General features: G+C 51.7%; 1 protein-coding gene across 1 annotated transcript in view; it reads right to left on the reverse strand.

The window, feature by feature from the left end:
* Positions 1-19,165, reverse strand: part of LOC147116084 (unconventional myosin-VIIa-like) — a 507,950-nt gene that overhangs the window by 182,583 nt on the left and 306,202 nt on the right. Inside the window, exons 20-24 of the mRNA XM_085992002.1 lie at positions 14,627-14,845; positions 11,660-11,767; positions 2,766-2,945; positions 1,190-1,396; positions 142-312 (exon numbers count right to left, since the gene is read on the reverse strand). Coding sequence (XP_085848128.1) covers positions 142-312; positions 1,190-1,396; positions 2,766-2,945; positions 11,660-11,767; positions 14,627-14,845 — 885 coding nt within the window. The remainder of the gene's footprint in view (positions 1-141; positions 313-1,189; positions 1,397-2,765; positions 2,946-11,659; positions 11,768-14,626; positions 14,846-19,165) is intronic.

Below are 19,165 nucleotides of genomic sequence, written 5' to 3' on the forward strand. Positions count from 1 at the left end.
TTGGTGCTGGTCTGTTTAGAGTAATAAGCATATTTCTCATGTATAAGCACTGTACAATATTGCTCAGTTTTATTTAATCTAATAGCACAGGTAACAGGAAAATCAGTGTGTCAGCAATTAAAGAGTTAACAGACAACGTACCTCATCCACGGCCTGATTAGTAATCATGCGGACCTTGGACTTCTTGCCAAGGGTGTCATATATCTGTGTCATGATGGAGTCGTTGCTTTTCTCAGAGGCCTGAACAAATGGCTTGGGCTCTGGTAGATCTCCCATGAACCTTAGGATAATATTCCAGACCGCCAGGGAAGACTGGGAAGAACAGATTTCATACAATAGTAAGAACATATATGCAGGGGACCAAAGATCTCTGGAGCTATTCAAACTGCTGTGGTTAACATCATGAGACCACACCCCAAAATGGGACTTTTGCATTTTAATGAATATATTTATAGCCTAACCGTCCTGTCTATTAATAGCTACAGTCTTAGAAATCATTTCTACCCCAACTCTGCCCTACCAGTCAATAAACACACTTCCACCTTAACTTCGTCCCACTGATCAATAAACACACTTTAACCCTAACTCCATCCCACTGATCAATAAACACACTTCCACCTTAACTCCGTCCCACTGATCAATAAACACACTTCCACCTTAACTCTGCCTCAATGATCAATAAACACACTTCCACCTTAACTCCGTCCCACTGATCAATAAACACACTTCCACCTTAACTCCGTCCCACTGATCAATAAACACACTTCCACCTTAACTCTGTCTCAATGATCAATAAACACACTTCCACGGTAACTCTGTCCAATGAACTGAGTCTCACAGGGCCATAAATCTGCCCATTTTCTGTCAGTATTATTGATTTTACTAATACCATTCTATGTCATTGTAAATTTTCGATGAAAACAATACAGATTCACTCTGGATATCTCTCATTGTAACAATCTCCTTTACTCAAATACACTCTGTTAATAAAAAAAACACTGTCCCATGGGTCCTTACGATACCATTGGCGACAGAATACCCTGTATGCTTACATAATTCTACCTATCTGTCTTCTATGAGGGTTCATTAAGGAAAATATGTCATCTTATTTTCTTCTATTAATGCAGTCAACTCTGAAGCCCGTTTGTTGCCTGCCAATATCTCTTTCAGGTGCGAGGAGTTAACTTACTAGAACATCAACTTCATCTTCATGGAAGAGCAGTGGGTGACGGAGAGCCCATTGAATGTGAGTGTGGGTCGATGACCCCTGGAAGTAAGTGGCAGCATATTTTGGAAAGGTGTACTGGGCAAGCTCGTCCTCTTCCTCAGAGTCGGAGGATAAAGAGCTATTATCCAAATCAAACTCCTCCAGCTTTTCCTGTTTCACTTCCAAATCCTGAAAAAATCAACAACAACCGGAACATGAGCAGGAGAAAGAGATCCCGGCCCCGCAGACAGAGATCACGGCCCCGCAGACAGAGATCCCAGCCCCGCAGACAAGAGGTCCTGGGCCGGCAGACAGAGATCTCGGTCCCGCAGACAGAGATCCCGGCCCCGCAGACAGAGGTCCCGGCCCCGCAGACAAGAGATCACGGCCCCGCAGACAGAGATCACGTCCCGCAGACAGAGGTCCCGGCCCTGCAGACAAGAGGTCCCGGCCCCGCAGACAAGAGGTCCCGGCCCCGCAGACAAGAGGTCCCGGGCCCACAGACAAGAGATCCCGGGCCCACAGACAAGAGATCCCAGGCCCCGCCGACAGAGATCCCGGCCCCGCAGACAGAGATCCCGGCCCCGCAGACAGAGATCCCGGCCCCGCAGACAGAGATCCCGGCCCCGCAGACAGAGATCCCGGCCCTGCAGACAAGAGGTCCCGGGCCCGCAGACAGAGATCTCGGCCCCGCAGACAGAGATCTCGGCCCCGCAGACAAGAGGTCCCGGCCTCGCCGACAGAGGTCCCAGGCCCCGCCGACAGAGATCCCGGCCCCGCAGACAGAGATCCCGGCCCTGCAGACAAGAGGTCCCGGGCCCGCAGACAGAGATCTCGGCCCCGCAGACAGCGATCTCGGCCCCACAGACAAGAGGTCCCGGCCCCGCCGACAGAGGTCCCAGGCCCCGCCGACAGAGATCCCGGCCCCGCCGACAGAGATCCCAGGCCCCGCAGACAGAGATCTCGGCCCCGCAGACAAGAGGTCCTGGGCTGACAGACAGAGATCTCGGCCCCGCAGACAAGAGATCACGGCCCCGCAGACAGAGATCCCGGCCCCGCAGACAGAGGTCCTGGCCCTGCAGACAAGAGGTCCCGGCCTCGAAGACAGAGCTCCCGGTCCCGCAGACAAGAGGTCCCGGGCCCGCAGACGGAGATCCCGGCCCCGCAGACGGAGATCCCGGCCCCGCAGACGGAGATCCCGGCCCCGCAGACGGAGATCCCGGCCCCGCAGACGGAGATCCCGGCCCCGCAGACAGAGATCCCGGCCCCGCAGACAGAGATCCCGGCCCGCAGACAGAGATCCCAGGTCCCGCCGACAGAGATCCCGGCCCGCAGACAGAGATCCCAGGTCCCGCCGACAGAGATCCCGGCCCGCAGACATCCCAGGTCAATGGATTGTAAAATCTGGCGGGGTGTTTCCCACCCAGTGCGTTAGGTTAAAATGATGCCCTGCAGCCCTGTTTCTCTGACCTGCGCTCCCATCAAGCGAAGCTCCTCACTGGGAGCTCAGGATCACTGAACAAACCCCAGTTTGAATTCCCCACATGGCAAATGTTACCTCAAATCCCTGGGGACCCTGGCCTGCCAGAACTCTGGGCAAAAATTCAAAGAAATTGTCCACCATATCCAGGTCGTCGAGGGCCTCGGTCTTTTTTCTCTGCTGCTGTTTCCTCGTGTATTCCTCCCTTTGTTGCCTCTCGTTCTCCATGTCCTGCCGGGCCATGCGTGCCAGATGTTCCTACAGAAAGAGCAGAGCTTAGATTTAGCACCGACCTGATGGGTGGAGGAATTAGAAGGACGTTGGAGGAAAACTGTCATCAGACACATAATTATAAAGGCTCACACTTTTCAGAGGGCAGCGGCACTGACAGGAGGCATGGGGGTGGGGAGAGAACCAGAGCTGCAGCTTTGTAACCCTATCTCCAACCTATAGTACCTGCTGGGAGCCCAGCATCCGGGAATCACCCCATTGGTAAACCTGCAGCTTGAGTTACGACAAGCATAAGTCCATTCACACTGTTACTGCACGGCGTCAGCCGTGGCTCAGTGGTTGCACTCTTGCCTCTGAGTCAGAAAGTCGGGGGTTCAAGCCCCATTCGACAGACCTGAGCACAAAAGTCCAGGCTGACACTCCAGTGCAGTGCTGAGGGAATGCTGCACTGTCGGAGGTGCCGTCTTTCGGGTGAGATGTTAAACCATCTGTCCTCTCGGATGTAAAAGATCCCACGGCACTATTTGATGAAAAGCAGGAGAGTTCTCCCCAGTGTCCTGACCAATGTTTATCGCTCAACCAACATCACTAAAACAAATTATCTGGCCTGAGGAAGATAGCGATAGACTTCAAGAGGACATAGACAGGATGGTGGAATGGGCGGACACATGGCAGATGACATTCAACACGGAAGAGAACATCCCCATTTCTGACCTTATGTTGGAGGAGAGACGAAACAAGTTAAATGGTACAATTTAAAGGGGGTGCAAGTACAGAGAGACCTGTTTATGCACAAATCTCTGAAGGTGGCAGGACCGGTTAACAAAGCAGTTAATAAAGTATATGGAATTCTGGGCTTTATAAATAGAGGCATAGAGTACAAAAGCCAGGAAGTTATGCTATACCTTTATAAAACACTAGTGCGGCCCCAGCTGGAGCACTGTGTTCAACTCTGGGTACCACACTTTAGGAAGGTCATAAAGGCTTTGGAGAGGATGCAGAAGAGACTTACTAGAATGGTTCCAGGTGTTGAGTCTGTGTTTCCAAATGTAGTTATGCTGAATAACTGGACACAGACTACAGAAATAATTAAACAGGTCTTTAGTAATTGAGGGTCAGGGCTGAACTGGAATACACTTTGCTCCACAGGGTTTATATACCGGTGTGGTCACCACCGGTACTACAATGTACAGGAGCCATCAAAAAGTAGTCCATCACCTTAAGGTATCCTCTTAAGGTGGTACAGGTTACATACACTACAATTCCTCCCCTTTTAGCTTAACAGTGTACACCCCAATTTAAACATTACATGGATAACATATATACAACTTTCACACAAAACTGTTCAAAGATTCAGTCTCTGAGGAGGCCTCCTGATCCGGGCCGGATAACGCCTTTCAGGGGTCTCTGGTTCTCGTTGCTGGGGTGACTCATCCATTTGATCTCCTATGGATTGAACATCATCATGTACGTTCGAGTCTGAGGTAGATGCTACAGGCTCAATAACTTCTTCAACTGGTGTCTCTGCCGTAGACATGGGGTCGACCCTTGTTCTCGATTCCACAAGTTGGTCAGCATGACGTCGTATTACGTTCTCTCCAACGTCTACCGTGTACATCAAGGGTCCTTGTCGGGCACGAATTGTTCCGGATTGCCATTTATCATTCCTATAGTCCCTGGCCAACACTGGTTGTCCTATTTCGAAACTCCGAGTGGCCTTGTTATTTACGTGCTGGAATTGCTTGTTTTCGACTTCCCTACGCACATTGGGTTTTAACAAATCCAACCGGGACCGCAACCTCCTGTTATAGAACATTATGGCAGGGCTTTGATTTGTCACTGCATGCGTGGCGTTTCGATATGCCATCAGGAAATTGTCCACCTTGTGTTGTAGTGGAATATGGTCTTCGCTCATGGCCTTTATCGCCTTTTTGAACGTTTGTACAAATCTCGCGGCCAACCCATTTGTAGCCGGATGATATGGGGCAGATGTATAGTGTTTCACCCCATTCTTTTTCATGAATTTCTGGAATTCTTCTGACACGAACTGTGGTCCGTTGTCTGAACATATTTGTTCCGGCAACCCATTCCTTGCAAATATGGTTCTTAGAACTGCGATCGTCTTTTCAGAGGTAGTGGTCGACATCTTAATCACTTCTGGCCATTTAGAATGTGCGTCTACTGCTATCAAAAACATGGAATCCATGAATGGACCTGCAAAGTCGATATGCACACGTTGCCATGGGGTTGAAGGCCATTCCCACGGATGCAGCGGTGCAATTGGAGGTGCGTTTTGAACTTTTTGGCACCCTGAGCAGCTTTTAGTCAGATCCTCTATTTGTTTGTCGATACCTGGCCACCACACATAAGCCCTAGCAAGGCTTTTCATCTTGACTCCCCCCAGATGACCTTCAGCAATTCCTTCAGAACTCTCTCCCTTAATTTAGGAGGAATAATCACCCTTGTTCCATACATCAATGTTCCTTGACAGATGGACAGCTGTTCTCGTCTGGCTGAGAATGCTGGTAACAGTGGGTCGCCATGTGCTGGCCATCCCTTCACTGTCAAATCGTAGACCCGAGACAGTGTCGGGTCGTTTCGGGTCTCTCTCTCAATACCCGCATTGGTGACTGGTAAGCATTCGATGATGGTCGAGTGAAATATCTCGACAGGGTCAACTGCCGGTGCCTCTTCCGCTGTAGGTAGTGGCAGGCGCGACAGCCCATCAGCATTACCATGTTGCTTTGTACCTTTGAATTCGATATCATATTGATGTGCCCCTAGGAAAAGGGACCATCTCTGAAGCCTCTGCGCCGTCATAACCGGAACACCCTTCTTAGGGTTAAAAATGGAAACCAACGGCTGTGATCTGTCAGCAGCGTAAACTTTTGGCCTTGCAGGTAATGGTTAAATTTCTTAACTCCCCACACGAGGCTGAGAGCCTCCCTATCTATCTGAGCATAGTTGCGCTCTGCGGAGGTCAATGATCTAGATGCGAACGCGACTGGCCTTTCCAAGCCATTTGGAAACTTATGTGAGAGCACTGCCCCGATACCATATGGAGAAGCATCACAAGCTAAGCAAATAGGCAGCGTTGGGTTAAAGTGAGCCAACACTTCCTTAGAGGTGATCAGTGCCTTGCTTTTTTGAAAAGCCCGCTTACAATCATCGCTCCACTTCCATGGTATTCCCATTTGCAAAAGTGTGTTCAGCGGGTGTAACACCGTGGATAAATTTGGAAGAAACTTGTGGTAATAGTTAACCAACCCAAGGAACGACCTCAACTGGGATACATTTTCCGGAGCGGGAGCTTTCACAACAGCTTCGATCTTGTCAGGTGACTTATGGAGCCCCTCCTGGTCAATGACGTGGCCGCAGTACGAGATTTGCTTTTGAAAGAACTCACATTTCTGGCGATTAACTCTGAGCCCATATTCTTTCAATCTGGTGAGCACCTGCTCCAAATTCGCGAGGTGATCCTTATCATCATCTCCTGTAATCAGAATGTCGTCCAGGTAGCATTGTGTGCCTGGAATTCCCTGCAATACCTGCTCCATGGCCCTTTGCCAAATCGCTGGAGCCAATGCCACTCCAAAAACCAGTCTATTATACCGATATAAGCCCTTATGTGTGTTGATCGTGAGATACTGGCGTGACGCTTCATCAACTTCCATCTGTAGGTACGCCTGTGCCAGGCCTATCTTGGTGAAGTGTTTCCCGCCAGACAGCGAAGCGAAGATATCTTCAATCCGCGGAAGCGGATATTGCACCGTGTGAAGAACCGGATTAATAGTGATCTTGAAATCGCCACAGATGCGAACCTACCCAGGTTCCCCCGGCTTGTTGCTCAACGAACGCTTCATGACAGGAACAATGGGTGTGGCCCATTCGCTCCAGTCCACCTTTGACAGTACTCCTGAATGTTCTAGCCCTTCCAGCTCTGCTTCCACAGCAGGTCGTATCGCATAAGGTACCGGTCTGGCTTTGAAAAATTTGGGGTTTGCATGTTCTTCAACCTTGATGTTTGCCGTAATTCCTTTCAGTGTTCCCAGTCCCTGTTGGAACACCTCCTTAGCATCGTCCAATATTTTGGACAGTCGTTTAGGTTTGACGTCGTCCTCTTTACAGGAATCTACAGTCAGTGCTTGTATGGAATGCCAGTCCACATTTATTCTCCGGATCCATTCCCGTCCCAGTAGTGGCGGACCTCCATCAGGTAACACATACAAGTCCATTTCCTGACTTTCTTTACCATTGTAGACCACATTTACTTTTATCTTTCCGATGGGGTATACTATTTGCCCCGTGTATGCTTTCAATACAATCTCCGTATCCCTCAGGGGAATGTGCGAGAATAACCTTTTGTAATCTTGCTTATTCATGACCGTCAATGCCGATCCAGTGTCCAATTCCATCTTCACTTGGACTCCTGCTATCCGAAGCATGACCCAGATAGTTTGGTGGTCTGCTGTGTTACCCACATTATGTATTTTTAGACAACCCAGTTCCTTACTGCTGGAGTCTGAATCCATCTTCTGTTCATCCGAACTGTTCTCTGTCACCTTGTGTACTTTTTTGTACTTCTCCTGCGGCGACTTTTTGCTGCTGGTCTTCTTTCCTGACCGGCATACTCTCGCTATGTGACCAAGTTTGCCACATTGCCTGCATTCTTTATCTTTGAACCAGCACTGGTTCTGGTCATGCGTTGTCCTTCCGCAACGATAGCACTTTACTGCTGTTTAGTGATGTTACCCATTTCATTGGTGCTGAATTCCAATGGCCTTTGCTGTATCTCTGCAGCGCCTCGTGCTGCTGCCTCGTGCGATGCTGCAATGCTGAAAGCTTTGTCCAGCGTAAGATCCTTTTCCTCTAGCAGTCGCTTCTGGGTTCCTTCCCTTAGGAGCCCACACACAAACTTATCTCTCAGTGCGTCTGTTAGTCCTGTACCGAACTGACAGTACCTTGATAACTTGCGCAGTTCGATTAAGAATTCAGCGTTGCTTTCCTCTTTAAGTTGAATTCTTTTGTAGAATTTAAATCGTTCCGCTATCAGCAGCGGCGTGGGGTTTAAATGCTCTTGCAGGATAGTAACAATATCCGCAAAACTCTTTCCTACCGGTTTATCTGGTGTTACAAGGTTCCTTAATAACCCGTACGTCTTCGCACCCATCGAGTTTAATAGGGTTAGTGCTTTCTTATCCTCCGGTACCTCATTCGTTGTACAGTAAACTTCGACGCGTTCCACATAAGTGGCCCAATCTTCCACATCGCTATCAAAAGCAGTGATGTTACCCATTTTTGGCATCCTTGTTGAGTTTCCTTTCCTTCGGATATGATTATTATTTTATTTTATTTTTTTTCAAAATGGCGGCTTCCCGCGCTTGGCGGCTTTTCTCGCGCTTGTCTTCTTCCCCCACCGACTCAAAATGGCGATTACTGCGCTGTTGCCGTTCTCGCCTCCCAGCGGTCCTTTATTTTCCCCTACGCTGCTGCTCTTGTTCCCCGCCGCTCCCGCGGTCCTTGTGGACATAAACGCTTTTCTGGCTGCTGCGCGTCTCTGCCCCGATTGCAGTCCGGCCCCTGACACCGGCTGCGGTCGTGTTCTCCGCCCTTTTCGTCGTTTCCCTCCCCTTCTCTTACTGACAACTCGGCCGACTTCCCCCCCGTGCCGCTCGATCGGGCTTACCCGCCGCTGTCGTCGAAGGGATGGTCACTGATGTTTGACTTCGTGGCCAGAAACCAACCCGGGTTCCCGATTGCCTCCCGTGCTATGCAGTGCCCAGCAGGATGTTGAGGGTGGATGTCCTTGATCGACGCCCGTTTCAGAGGCGAAGCTTCCTTTGATGCAACTGCCGCTAGGTAAGATCAGACTCGTCGCCACTGTTGAGTCTGTGTTTCCAAATGTAGTTATGCTGAATAACTGGACACAGACTACAGAAATAATTAAACAGGTCTTTAGTAATTGAGGGTCAGGGCTGAACTGGAATACACTTTGCTCCACAGGGTTTATATACCGGTGTGGTCACCACCGGTACTACAATGTACAGGAGCCATCAAAAAGTAGTCCATCACCTTAAGGTATCCTCTTAAGGTGGTACAGGTTACATACACTATACCAGGGATGAGGTAGAAGCTGGGTTGTTCTCCTCGGAGCAGAGAAGGCTAAGAAGAGATTTGATAGAGGTGTTTAAAATCAGGAAGGGTTTAGAGAGTAAATAAAGAGAAACTGTTTCCAATGGCTGGAGGGTCAATAACCAGAGGGCACAGATTTAAGGTGATTGGCAAAAGAACTAGAGACGATATGAGAAAAAACTTTTTATGCAACGAGTGGTTAGGATTTGGAATGCACTGCTTGATAGGGTGGCGAAGGCAGATTCAAAAGGGAATTGGATAAATACTTGAAGGAGAAAAAATTGCAGGGATATTGGCGGTTTTAGCAGGCCTAAAAATGGATAAATCCCCAGGCCCGGACGAAATGTATCCCAGGCTGCTGTGTGAGGCAAAGGAAGAGATTGCGGGGGCTCTAACACACATATTCAGACCCTCTCTGGCCACAGGGGATGTGCCAGAGGACTGGAGAACCGCTAATGTAGTTCCATTATTCAAGAAGGGGAGTAGGGAAAAACCGGGGAACTACAGGCCAGTGAGCCTAACATCAGTGGTAGGAAAATTATTGGAAAAAATTCTGAGGGACAAAATCAGTCTCCACTTGGAGAGGCAAGGATTAATCAGGGATAGTCAACATGGCTTTGTCAAGGGAAGATCATGTCTGACTAATTTGATTGAATTTTTTGAGGGGGTGACTAGGTGTGTGGATGAGGGTAACGCAGTGGATGTGGTATACATGGATTTCAGTAAGGCCTTCGATAAAGTCCCGCACAGGAGACTGGTCAAGAAGGTAAGAGCCCATGGAATCCAGGGTGCCTTGGCACGTTGGATACAAAACTGGCTTAGTGGCAGAAGGCAGAGGGTGATGGTCGAAGGTTGTTTTTGTGACTGGAAGCCTGTGGCCAGTGGGGTACCACAGGGATCGGTGCTGGGTCCCTTGCTGTTTGTGGTCTATATTAATGACTTGGATATGAATGTAAAAGGTATGATCAGTAAGTTCGCGGATGATACAAAAATTGGTAGGGTGGTAAATAGCGAGGAGGGTAGTCTCAGTCTGCAGGACGATATCGATGGGTTGGTCAGATGGGCGGAACAGTGGCAAATAGAATTTAACCCGGAAAAGTGCGAGGTGATGCACTTTGGGGGGACTAACAAGGCAAGGGAATACACAATGAATGGTAAGACCCTAGGCAAGACGGAGGGTCAGAGGGATCTGGGTGTGCAAGTACACAGATCCCTGAAGGCGGCGGAACAGGTGGATAAGGTGGTAAAAAAGGCATATGGGATACTTGCCTTCATTAGCCGAGGCATAGAATATAAGAGCAAGGAGGTTATGATGGAGCTGTATAAAACACTGGTAAGGCCACAGCTGGAATACTGTGTGCAGTTCTGGTCGCCACACTACAGGAAGGATGTGATAGCTTTGGAGAGGGTGCAGAGGAGATTCACCAGGATGTTACCAGGGCTGGAACGCTTCAGCTATGAAGAGAGACTGGGCAGATTGGGTTTGTTTTCCTTGGAGCAGAGGAGGCTGAGGGGGGACATGATTGAGGTGTACAAAATTATGAGGGGCATAGATAGGATGGATACTAAGGAGCTTTTTCCCTTAGTAGAAGGGTCAATAACTAGGGGGCACAGATTCAAGGTAAAGGGCGGGAGGTTTAGAGGGGATTTGAGAAAGAACTTTTTCACCCAGAGGGTGGTTGGAGTCTGGAACTCACTGCCTGAAAGGGTTGTGGAGGCAGGAACCCTCACAACATTCAAGACGCATTTGGATGAGCACTTGAAATGCCATAGCATACAAGGCTACGGACCAAATGCTGGAATATGGGATTAGATTAGACAGGGCGTGATGGCCGGCGCGGACACGATGGGCCGAAGGGCCTCTATCCGTGCTGTATAACTCTATGACTCTATGACTCTATGATATGGGGAAAGAGTAGGGGAGTGGGACTAACTGGATTGCTCTTCAAAAGAGCGTGCGCAGACTCGATGGGCCGAATGGCCTCCTCCTGTGCGGTATTATTCTATGATTCTATGATTATCACGTTGCAGTTTGTGGGAGCTTGCTGTGCTCAAATTGACTGCCGCGTTTCCTACATTACCACAGTGACTACACTTCAAAACCACTTCATTGGCTGTAAAGCAATGTGAGACATCCTGAGGCCGGGAATGGCGCTATATAAAGGCAAGTCCTTTTTTTTACTGTAACTGTCTCTTCTCACATGGCAAGGTGCTGGGATTTGGTTTTCACAGAAAAACAGACTGTGATTACCAAAACAATAGTTATGGAAATTTCTTGTAATTAATAAAAGGAATTTAAATTTATTCAGTCATCTTAATGCAGCGGCCTTAGAAATAGGCTTCTATTTAAGGCTGCTTTTTGACATGTATAAGTTTCTATTAAGCGAAGTTGTCTGAGTTTTTGGGGGTGTGCACCAGTTTTTGCAAGGTTCCTAGGGTGGGATACATGGCCGGAGTTGGGGCATGTAACCTGAAGCCAGTGTGGGAGTTTAGGTCCCTTTAGGACCAAGTATCAGAGCCATCAGATACCAGTCATGTGAAAATAATTCCACAGTGAAGATTGTTCCGTAAAGTATTTGCGAGGCTGGATTGTGAGGGGCTGCTCGTACCGACTTTTTCTTGTCGGCCTCCTGTTTGGCCAGCGTCAGTCCCACCACCTTCACCAGACGCTGCTCCTCAGCAAAGTGAAGCTTTTCTGCTTCAAGGCGCCTATGAAGCTGCAGAGAGTTTAAAAAGGGAAATATTTAGACGCTTCACCTTATGTTTCCTAAACCCACAAACACATTACATTCTCGATCCACTCCCAAACACAACCCCCGATCACCCCCACACTCACCCCCCCGATCCCCACCACACACCCCGCGATCCCCACCACACACCCCGCGATCCCCCCACACACACACCCCGATCACCCCCACACACACACCCCGATCCCCCCACATACCCCGCGATCCCCCCACACACACACACCCCGATCACCCCCACACTCACCCCCCAGATCCCCACCACACACCCCGCGATCCTCCCACACACACACCCCGATCACCCCCACACTCACCCCCCAGATCCCCACCACACACCCCGCGATCCCCCCACACACACACCCCGATCACCCCCACACTCACCCCCCAGATCCCCACCACACACCCCGCGATCCTCCCCATAATCACCCCGCGATTCCCCCACACACCCCGCGATCCTCCCCATAATCACCCCGCGATTCCCCCACACACCCCGCGATCCCCCCACACACACACCCCGATCACCCCCACACTCACCCCCCCGATCCCCACCACACACCCCGCGATCCCCCCACACACACACCCCGATCACCCCCACACTCACCCCCCCGATCCCCACCACACACCCCGCGATCCCCCCAAACACACACCCCGATCACCCCCACACTCACCCCCCCGATCCCCACCACACACCCCGCGATCCCCCCACACACACACCCCGATCACCCCCACACTCACCCCCCCGATCCCCACCACACACCCCGCGATCCCCACCACACACCCCGCGATCCCCCCACACACACACCCCGATCACCCCCACACTCACCCCCCCGATCCCCACCACACACCCCGCGATCCCCCCACACACACACCCCGATCACCCCCACACTCACCCCCCCGATCCCCACCACACACCCCGCGATCCCCCCACACACACACCCCGATCACCCCCACACTCACCCCCCAGATCACCCCCACACACCCCGCGATCCCCCCCACACACCCCGCGATCCCCCCACACACACACCCCGATCACCCCCACACTCACCCCCCCGATCCCCACCACACACCCCGCGATCCCCCCACACACACACCCCGATCACCCCCACACTCACCCCCCCCGATCCCCACCACACACCCCGCGATCCCCCCACACACACACCCCGATCACCCCCACACTCACCCCCCAGATCACCCCCACACACCCCGCGATCCCCCCCACACACCCCGCGATCCCCCCACACACACACCCCGATCACCCCCACACTCACCCCCCCGATCCCCACCACACACCCCGCGATCCCCCCACACACACACCCCGATCACCCCCACACTCACCCCCCCGATCCCCACCACACACCCCGCGATCCCCCCACACACACACCCCGATCACCCCCACACTCACCCCCCAGATCCCCACCACACACCCCGCGATCCCCCCATAATCGCCCCACGATTCCCCCACACCCCACAATCCCCCCACACGCACACCCCGATCCCCCCAAACACACACAACTTGCTCCCCCCACACTCACCACCCGATCCCCCCCACACTCACCACCCGATCCCCCCCCCACACTCACCACCCGATCCCCCCCCCACACTCACCACCCGATCCCCCCCACACATCCGTCGAACCCCCCACACACACCCCCGATCCCCCCCACACACACCCCCCGATCCCCCCCCACACCCCGCTAGCAAGAGGATTCGAGTACAGGAGCAAGGATGTCTTGCTGCAGTTGTACAGGGCCTTGGTGAGACCACACCTTGAGTATTGTGTGCAGTTTTGGTCGCCTTATCTGAGGAAGGATGTTCTTGCCATGGAGGGAGTGCAGCGAAGATTCACCAGGCTGATACCTGGGATGGCAGGAATGACGTATGAGGAGAGATTGGGTCGATTGGGCTTGTACTCGTGGAGTTTAGAAGAATGAGAGGGGATCTCATTGAAACTTATAAAATTCTGACAGGACTAGACAGACTAGATGTAGGAAGGATGTTCCCGATGGTCGGGGAGTCCAGAACCAGGGGTCACAGTCTAAAGATAAGGGGTAGGCCATTTAGGACAGAGATGAGGAAGAATTTCTTCACCCAGAGAGTGGTGAACCTGTGGAATTCTCTACCACAAAAGGCAGTTGAGTCCAATTCATTAAATATATTCAAGAAGGAGTTAGATATATTTCTTAAGGCTAAAGGGATCAAGTGATATGGGGAGAAGGCAGGGACAGGGTCGAGGGGCCGAATGGCCTACTCCGCTCCTATCTTCTGTTTCTATGTTTATCCCCCCCACACCCCCAATCCCTCCCACACGCGCCCCAAACCCCCCCACACGCCCCCCCCGAACCCCCCCACACACCCCAGATCACTCCACACCCCCTGATCCCTCCCCACACCCCCGATCCACCCCCCCACACCCCCCGATCGCACCCCACACCCCCCAATCCCCCACCCCCACCCCCCGATCCCCCCCCTCACACACCCAGGACCATTTTCAGGGTTGCTGGCGTTACCCAGGCACAGCAGACTCCCAGCGGGATGCCCGCAGCCAAAACAGATCTGCAGCAGGGATGGCACTGTATCGCCCGAATAGGCGGAGAGGGGCATAAGAAGGGCAGAAGAGCCCTGCAGACTACAGGAGCCACAATCTGTCGACAATGACAGACCGAGGCTTACAACAGTAGAGCCCCCTCTACAGACTTAAACACCGAATCCAGGCTGACACTCCAGTGCAGTGCTGACTACACTTCAAAAGTACTTCACTGGCTGTAAAGCAATTTCAGGTGTGAAAGGTGCTTTATAAATGCAAGTTCTTTCTTTCACGGCTACATCACCTACATCTCTCTTCTTTTTCCGATAGCTCTTTCGAATCAGCATCCCCCTCGTGTAGGCCTGGATAATGGTCAGAGCTTCCAGTCGCTTGCCGTTATTTTGCCGAATCAAGTAGCCCCGGCACCGTGCCTGGAAAAGGATCATCCGCCTGCGAGTTTCTTTATAATGTTTAGCAACTTTCCGGGCGTGACATAGAGCCTGTAATCTTCCAAAACCCAGCCTCACCTAAGGCAGAAAATCAAAAAGGTCACAAATAAATAGAATCATTCAACCTTACAGCACACGAGGAGGCGATTCGGCCCATTGTCTATGCCATATCTTTGCTGGAGCAATCCAACACTAATCCCACTGCCCCACACTCTCCCCAGAGCCCTGTACCAATCTCACTGCCCCACACTCTCTCCACAGCCCTGTACCAATCCCACTGCCCCACACTTTCTCCACAGCCCTGTACCAATCTCACTGCCCCACACTCCCCACAGCCCTGTACCAATCCCACTGCCCCACACTCTCTCCACAGCCCTGTACCAATCCCACTGCCCCACACTCCCCACAGCCCTGTACCAATCTCACTGCCCCACACTTCCCACAGCCCTGTACCAATCCCACTGCCCCACACTCTCTCCACAGCCCTGCAATAATCTCACTGCCCCACGCTCCCCACAGCCCTGTACCAATCCCACTGCCCCACTCTCTCCACAGCCCTGTACCAATCCCACTGTCTCACACTCTCCCCACAGTCCTGTACCAATCTCCCTGCCCCACACCCTCCCCACAACCCTGTACAAATCCCACTGCCCCACACTCTCCCTACAACCCTGTACCAATCCCACTGCCCCACACTCTCCCCACAACCCTGTACCAGTCCCACTGTCCCACACTCTCCCCCACAGCCCTGTACAAATCCCATTGCCCCACTCTCTCCCCACAACCCTGTACCAATCCCACTGCCCCACATTCTCTCCACAGCCCTGTACCAATCTCACTGCCCCACACGCTCCCCACAGCCCTGTACCAATCCCACTGCCCCACTCTCTCCCCAAAGCCCTGTACCAACCCCACTGCCCCACACTCTCCCCAGAAACCCTGTACCAATCCCATTGCCCCACACTCTCCCCACAACCCTGTATCAATCCCATTGCCCCACACTCTCCCCACAGCCCTGTACCAATCCCAATGCCCCACATTCTCCCCACTGCACTGTACCAATCCCACTGCCCCATATTCTCTCCACAGCCCTGTACCAATCCCACTGCCCCACACACTCCCCAGAGCCCTGTACCAATCCCACTGCCCCACACACTCTCCACAGCCCTGTACCAATCTCACTGCCCCACACTCTCTTCACAGCACTGTACCAATCCCACTGCCCCACCCTCTCCCCACAGCCCTGTACCAATCCCACTGCCCCACCCTCTCCCCACAGCCCTGTCCCAATCCCACTGCCCCACACTCTCTCCCCAGCTCTGTACCAATCCCACTGCCCCACACTCTCTCCACAGCCCTGTACCAATCCCACTGCCCCACACTCTCTCCACAGCCCTGTACCAATCTTACTGCCCCACACTCTCTCCATAGCCCTGTCCCAATCTCACTGCCCCACACTCTCTCCACAGCCCTGTACCAATCCCACTGCCCCATACTCTCCACATAGCCCTGTATCAATCCAACAGTAATCCCACTGCCCCGCTCTCTCCCATAGTCCTGAATCAATCCAACACTAATCCCACTGCCTGCAGTGTATGTACCTTTAAGAGAGAACTACTTTTACAGCTCCTGTGTACTGTAGTACCGGCAGTGACCACACCTGTATATATAAGTCTTGAGCATGCCTCTGTACTGTCAGTCTTTAGACTACCCTCCTCCAGTAAACATCTGTTGATTGTTAAGTTACAGCCTCCGTGTAGTTATTGGAAAACATCATACTTTAAGAATCACGGATTCAACAGTGGCGACGAGGTCGATTCGAATCCACCTGCAACTCTGCATTTCCCTTCAAGGATTCGCTCCGGGAGGGCGGTGGAAGAAAGTCGAGGCCAGAAGCACGGGTATCGACCACGAGCAACCGCCCAGTCATCCGGCAGAGAGTGAACATTGCAGGGGAGGCTGTTGAGAGCTGGGCTTGGTGCCCCAGCCACGACGATCCAGCAACAAACTGGCAACAGGTACAGCGCAGACCCTTCCTGGACAGCGGCGGCTGGAGCCGACCGACGGCAGAGAAAAAGCCGAGCAGCGTCGACGGGGTAAGAGAGAGGGTGAAGCGCACAGGGTGCAGCTGGGGGTTGAATACCGAGCGGCGTCGAGGAAAAACAAAACAGAGAGAGAGGGTAAAGCAGCAGCCGGGTTCAGGACCGAGCGGCGGCAACGGGAAAGGCGCACAGGAGAACGCGCAGAGCACAGCCAGGGCTCAAGGGCTGAACAGCGTCCGCGGGGAGAAGAAGGGAGAGCGCGGGAGACGCCATTTTTAGAAGCCGCAGCGGAGAAGAAGGGCGAGCGCGGGAAGAAAGGAAAGCACGGGAGACGCCATTTTGTGCCAGCGGAGAAGAAGGGAGAGTGCGGGAGATGCCATTTTAGACAGTTAAATCACACCCAGGGATGCCGAAGAGTGGCAGTATCACTGCGTTCGACAATGAAGTCGAAGATTGGGCGACATATGTGGAACGCATTGAGGTGTACTGCAGGGTGAATGAAGTGCCAGATGCTAGGAAAGCACTGGTTTTGTTAAATTCTATGGGTGCAAAAACTTATGGCTTACTGCGAAACCTAATAACCCCAGAGAAGCCCGTGGATAAGAATTTTGAAGGCATAGTAGAAATCCTACAGGATCACTTAAACCCCACACCGCTGCTGATAGCAGAAAGATTTAAGTTCCACAAAAGGAACCAGCATAAAGACGAAAGTAATGCTGAGTACTTAACGGAACTGCGCAAGCTATCGAAACACTGCCAGTTTGGAGTGGGACTAGCAGATACGTTAAGGGACAAGTTTGTGTGTGGGCTTCAAAGTGAAGGAACCCAGAAACGGCTTCTATCAGAAAAGGATCTTACGCTGGACAAGGCTTTCAGCATGCACGAAGCAGCCGCACGGGGCGCTGCAGAGATACAACGGAGACCACAAGAATATGGCACCAATGAATCATATGGAGCAGTGAAGTGCTATCGCTGCGGCAGAACAACACACGACCAGAAGGATTGTTGGTTCAAGGACCAAGTGTGCAGACAGTGTGGAAAAGCAGGACACATAGCAAGAGTCTGCAGGCCAGGGAAGAAAACCAACAGCAAGAAATCTCCACAGGAGAAGTACAAAAAGGTACATAAGGTGATGGACAGTAGTTCAGATGAACAGAAAAGTGATACAGACTCCGGAAGCAAGGAGCTGGGTTGTCTGAAACTACATAAGGTAACCAAAATGGAGGATCACCAGACTATCTGGGTCACACTCAAGATAGACGGAGTCCAAGTGAAAATGGAATTGGACACAGGATCAGCCCTAACAGTCATAAACCAAAGGGACTACAAGCGGCTATTTTCACATATACCCTTGAAAGCTACAGAGATTGTCTTGAAGACGTACACGGGGCAAAAAGTCTACCCCAAAGGAAAAATAAGGGTGAAAGTGATATAAAAAGGCCAGGAAATACCTAAAATGGACCTATATGTATTGCCAGATGGAGGACAACCACTGCTAGGACGTGAATGGATCCGGAAGATACAATTAGATTGGCATTCCATACAGGCACTGAAGGTTGAGGCCAAAAAGGATGACGACGCCACACCTGGATGACTGTCAAAAATGCTAACTGACGCACAAGAAGTGTTCCAGGAGGGACTCGGAACACTAAAAGGCATAACAGCAACGATTAAAATAGAGGAAAATGCAAGCCCAAAGTTTTTTATGCGATCCGACCAGCTGTCGAAGCAGAGCTGGAAGGGTTGGAACGTTCAGGAGTACTGTCCAAAGTAGACTGGAGCGAGTGGGCTACACCCATCATTCCTGTAATGAAGAGGTCGTTGAGTAATACGCCTGGGGAACCAAAGAAGGTCCGCATCTGTGGGGATTTTAAGGTGACAGTGAACCCAGCCCTTCACACGGTACAATATCCGCTTCCACGGAGTGAGGATATTTTCGCCTCGCTATCTGGAGGTAAACGCTTCACCAAAATTGATCTGGCCCAGGCGTACTTGCAAATGGAGGTAGAAGAAGCCTCGAAACAATACCTCACGATCAATACTCATATAAAGGTCTCTACCAGTACAACCGGCTGGTGTTCGGGGTAGCATCGGCTCCGGCTATTTGGCAAAGGGCAATGGATCAAGTCCTGCAAGGGATTCCAGGGACCCAGTGTTATTTGGACGACATCCTGGTCACGGGTGAAAATGACAGTGATCACCTCGCCAACCTGGAGAAGGTGCTCACTAGATTAAAGGAATATGGGCTACGAGCTAATCGCCACAAGTGCGAGTTTTTCCAGAAGCAGATCTCGTATTGTGGCCACGTTATTGATGAAGAGGGGTTACATAAGTCCCCTGAAAAGATTGAGGCAGT

This window comes from Somniosus microcephalus, chromosome 6, assembly GCF_052327205.1.
Source record: "Somniosus microcephalus isolate GS21.2 chromosome 6, FLI_Smic_1.0, whole genome shotgun sequence".
NCBI lineage: Eukaryota > Metazoa > Chordata > Chondrichthyes > Squaliformes > Somniosidae > Somniosus > Somniosus microcephalus.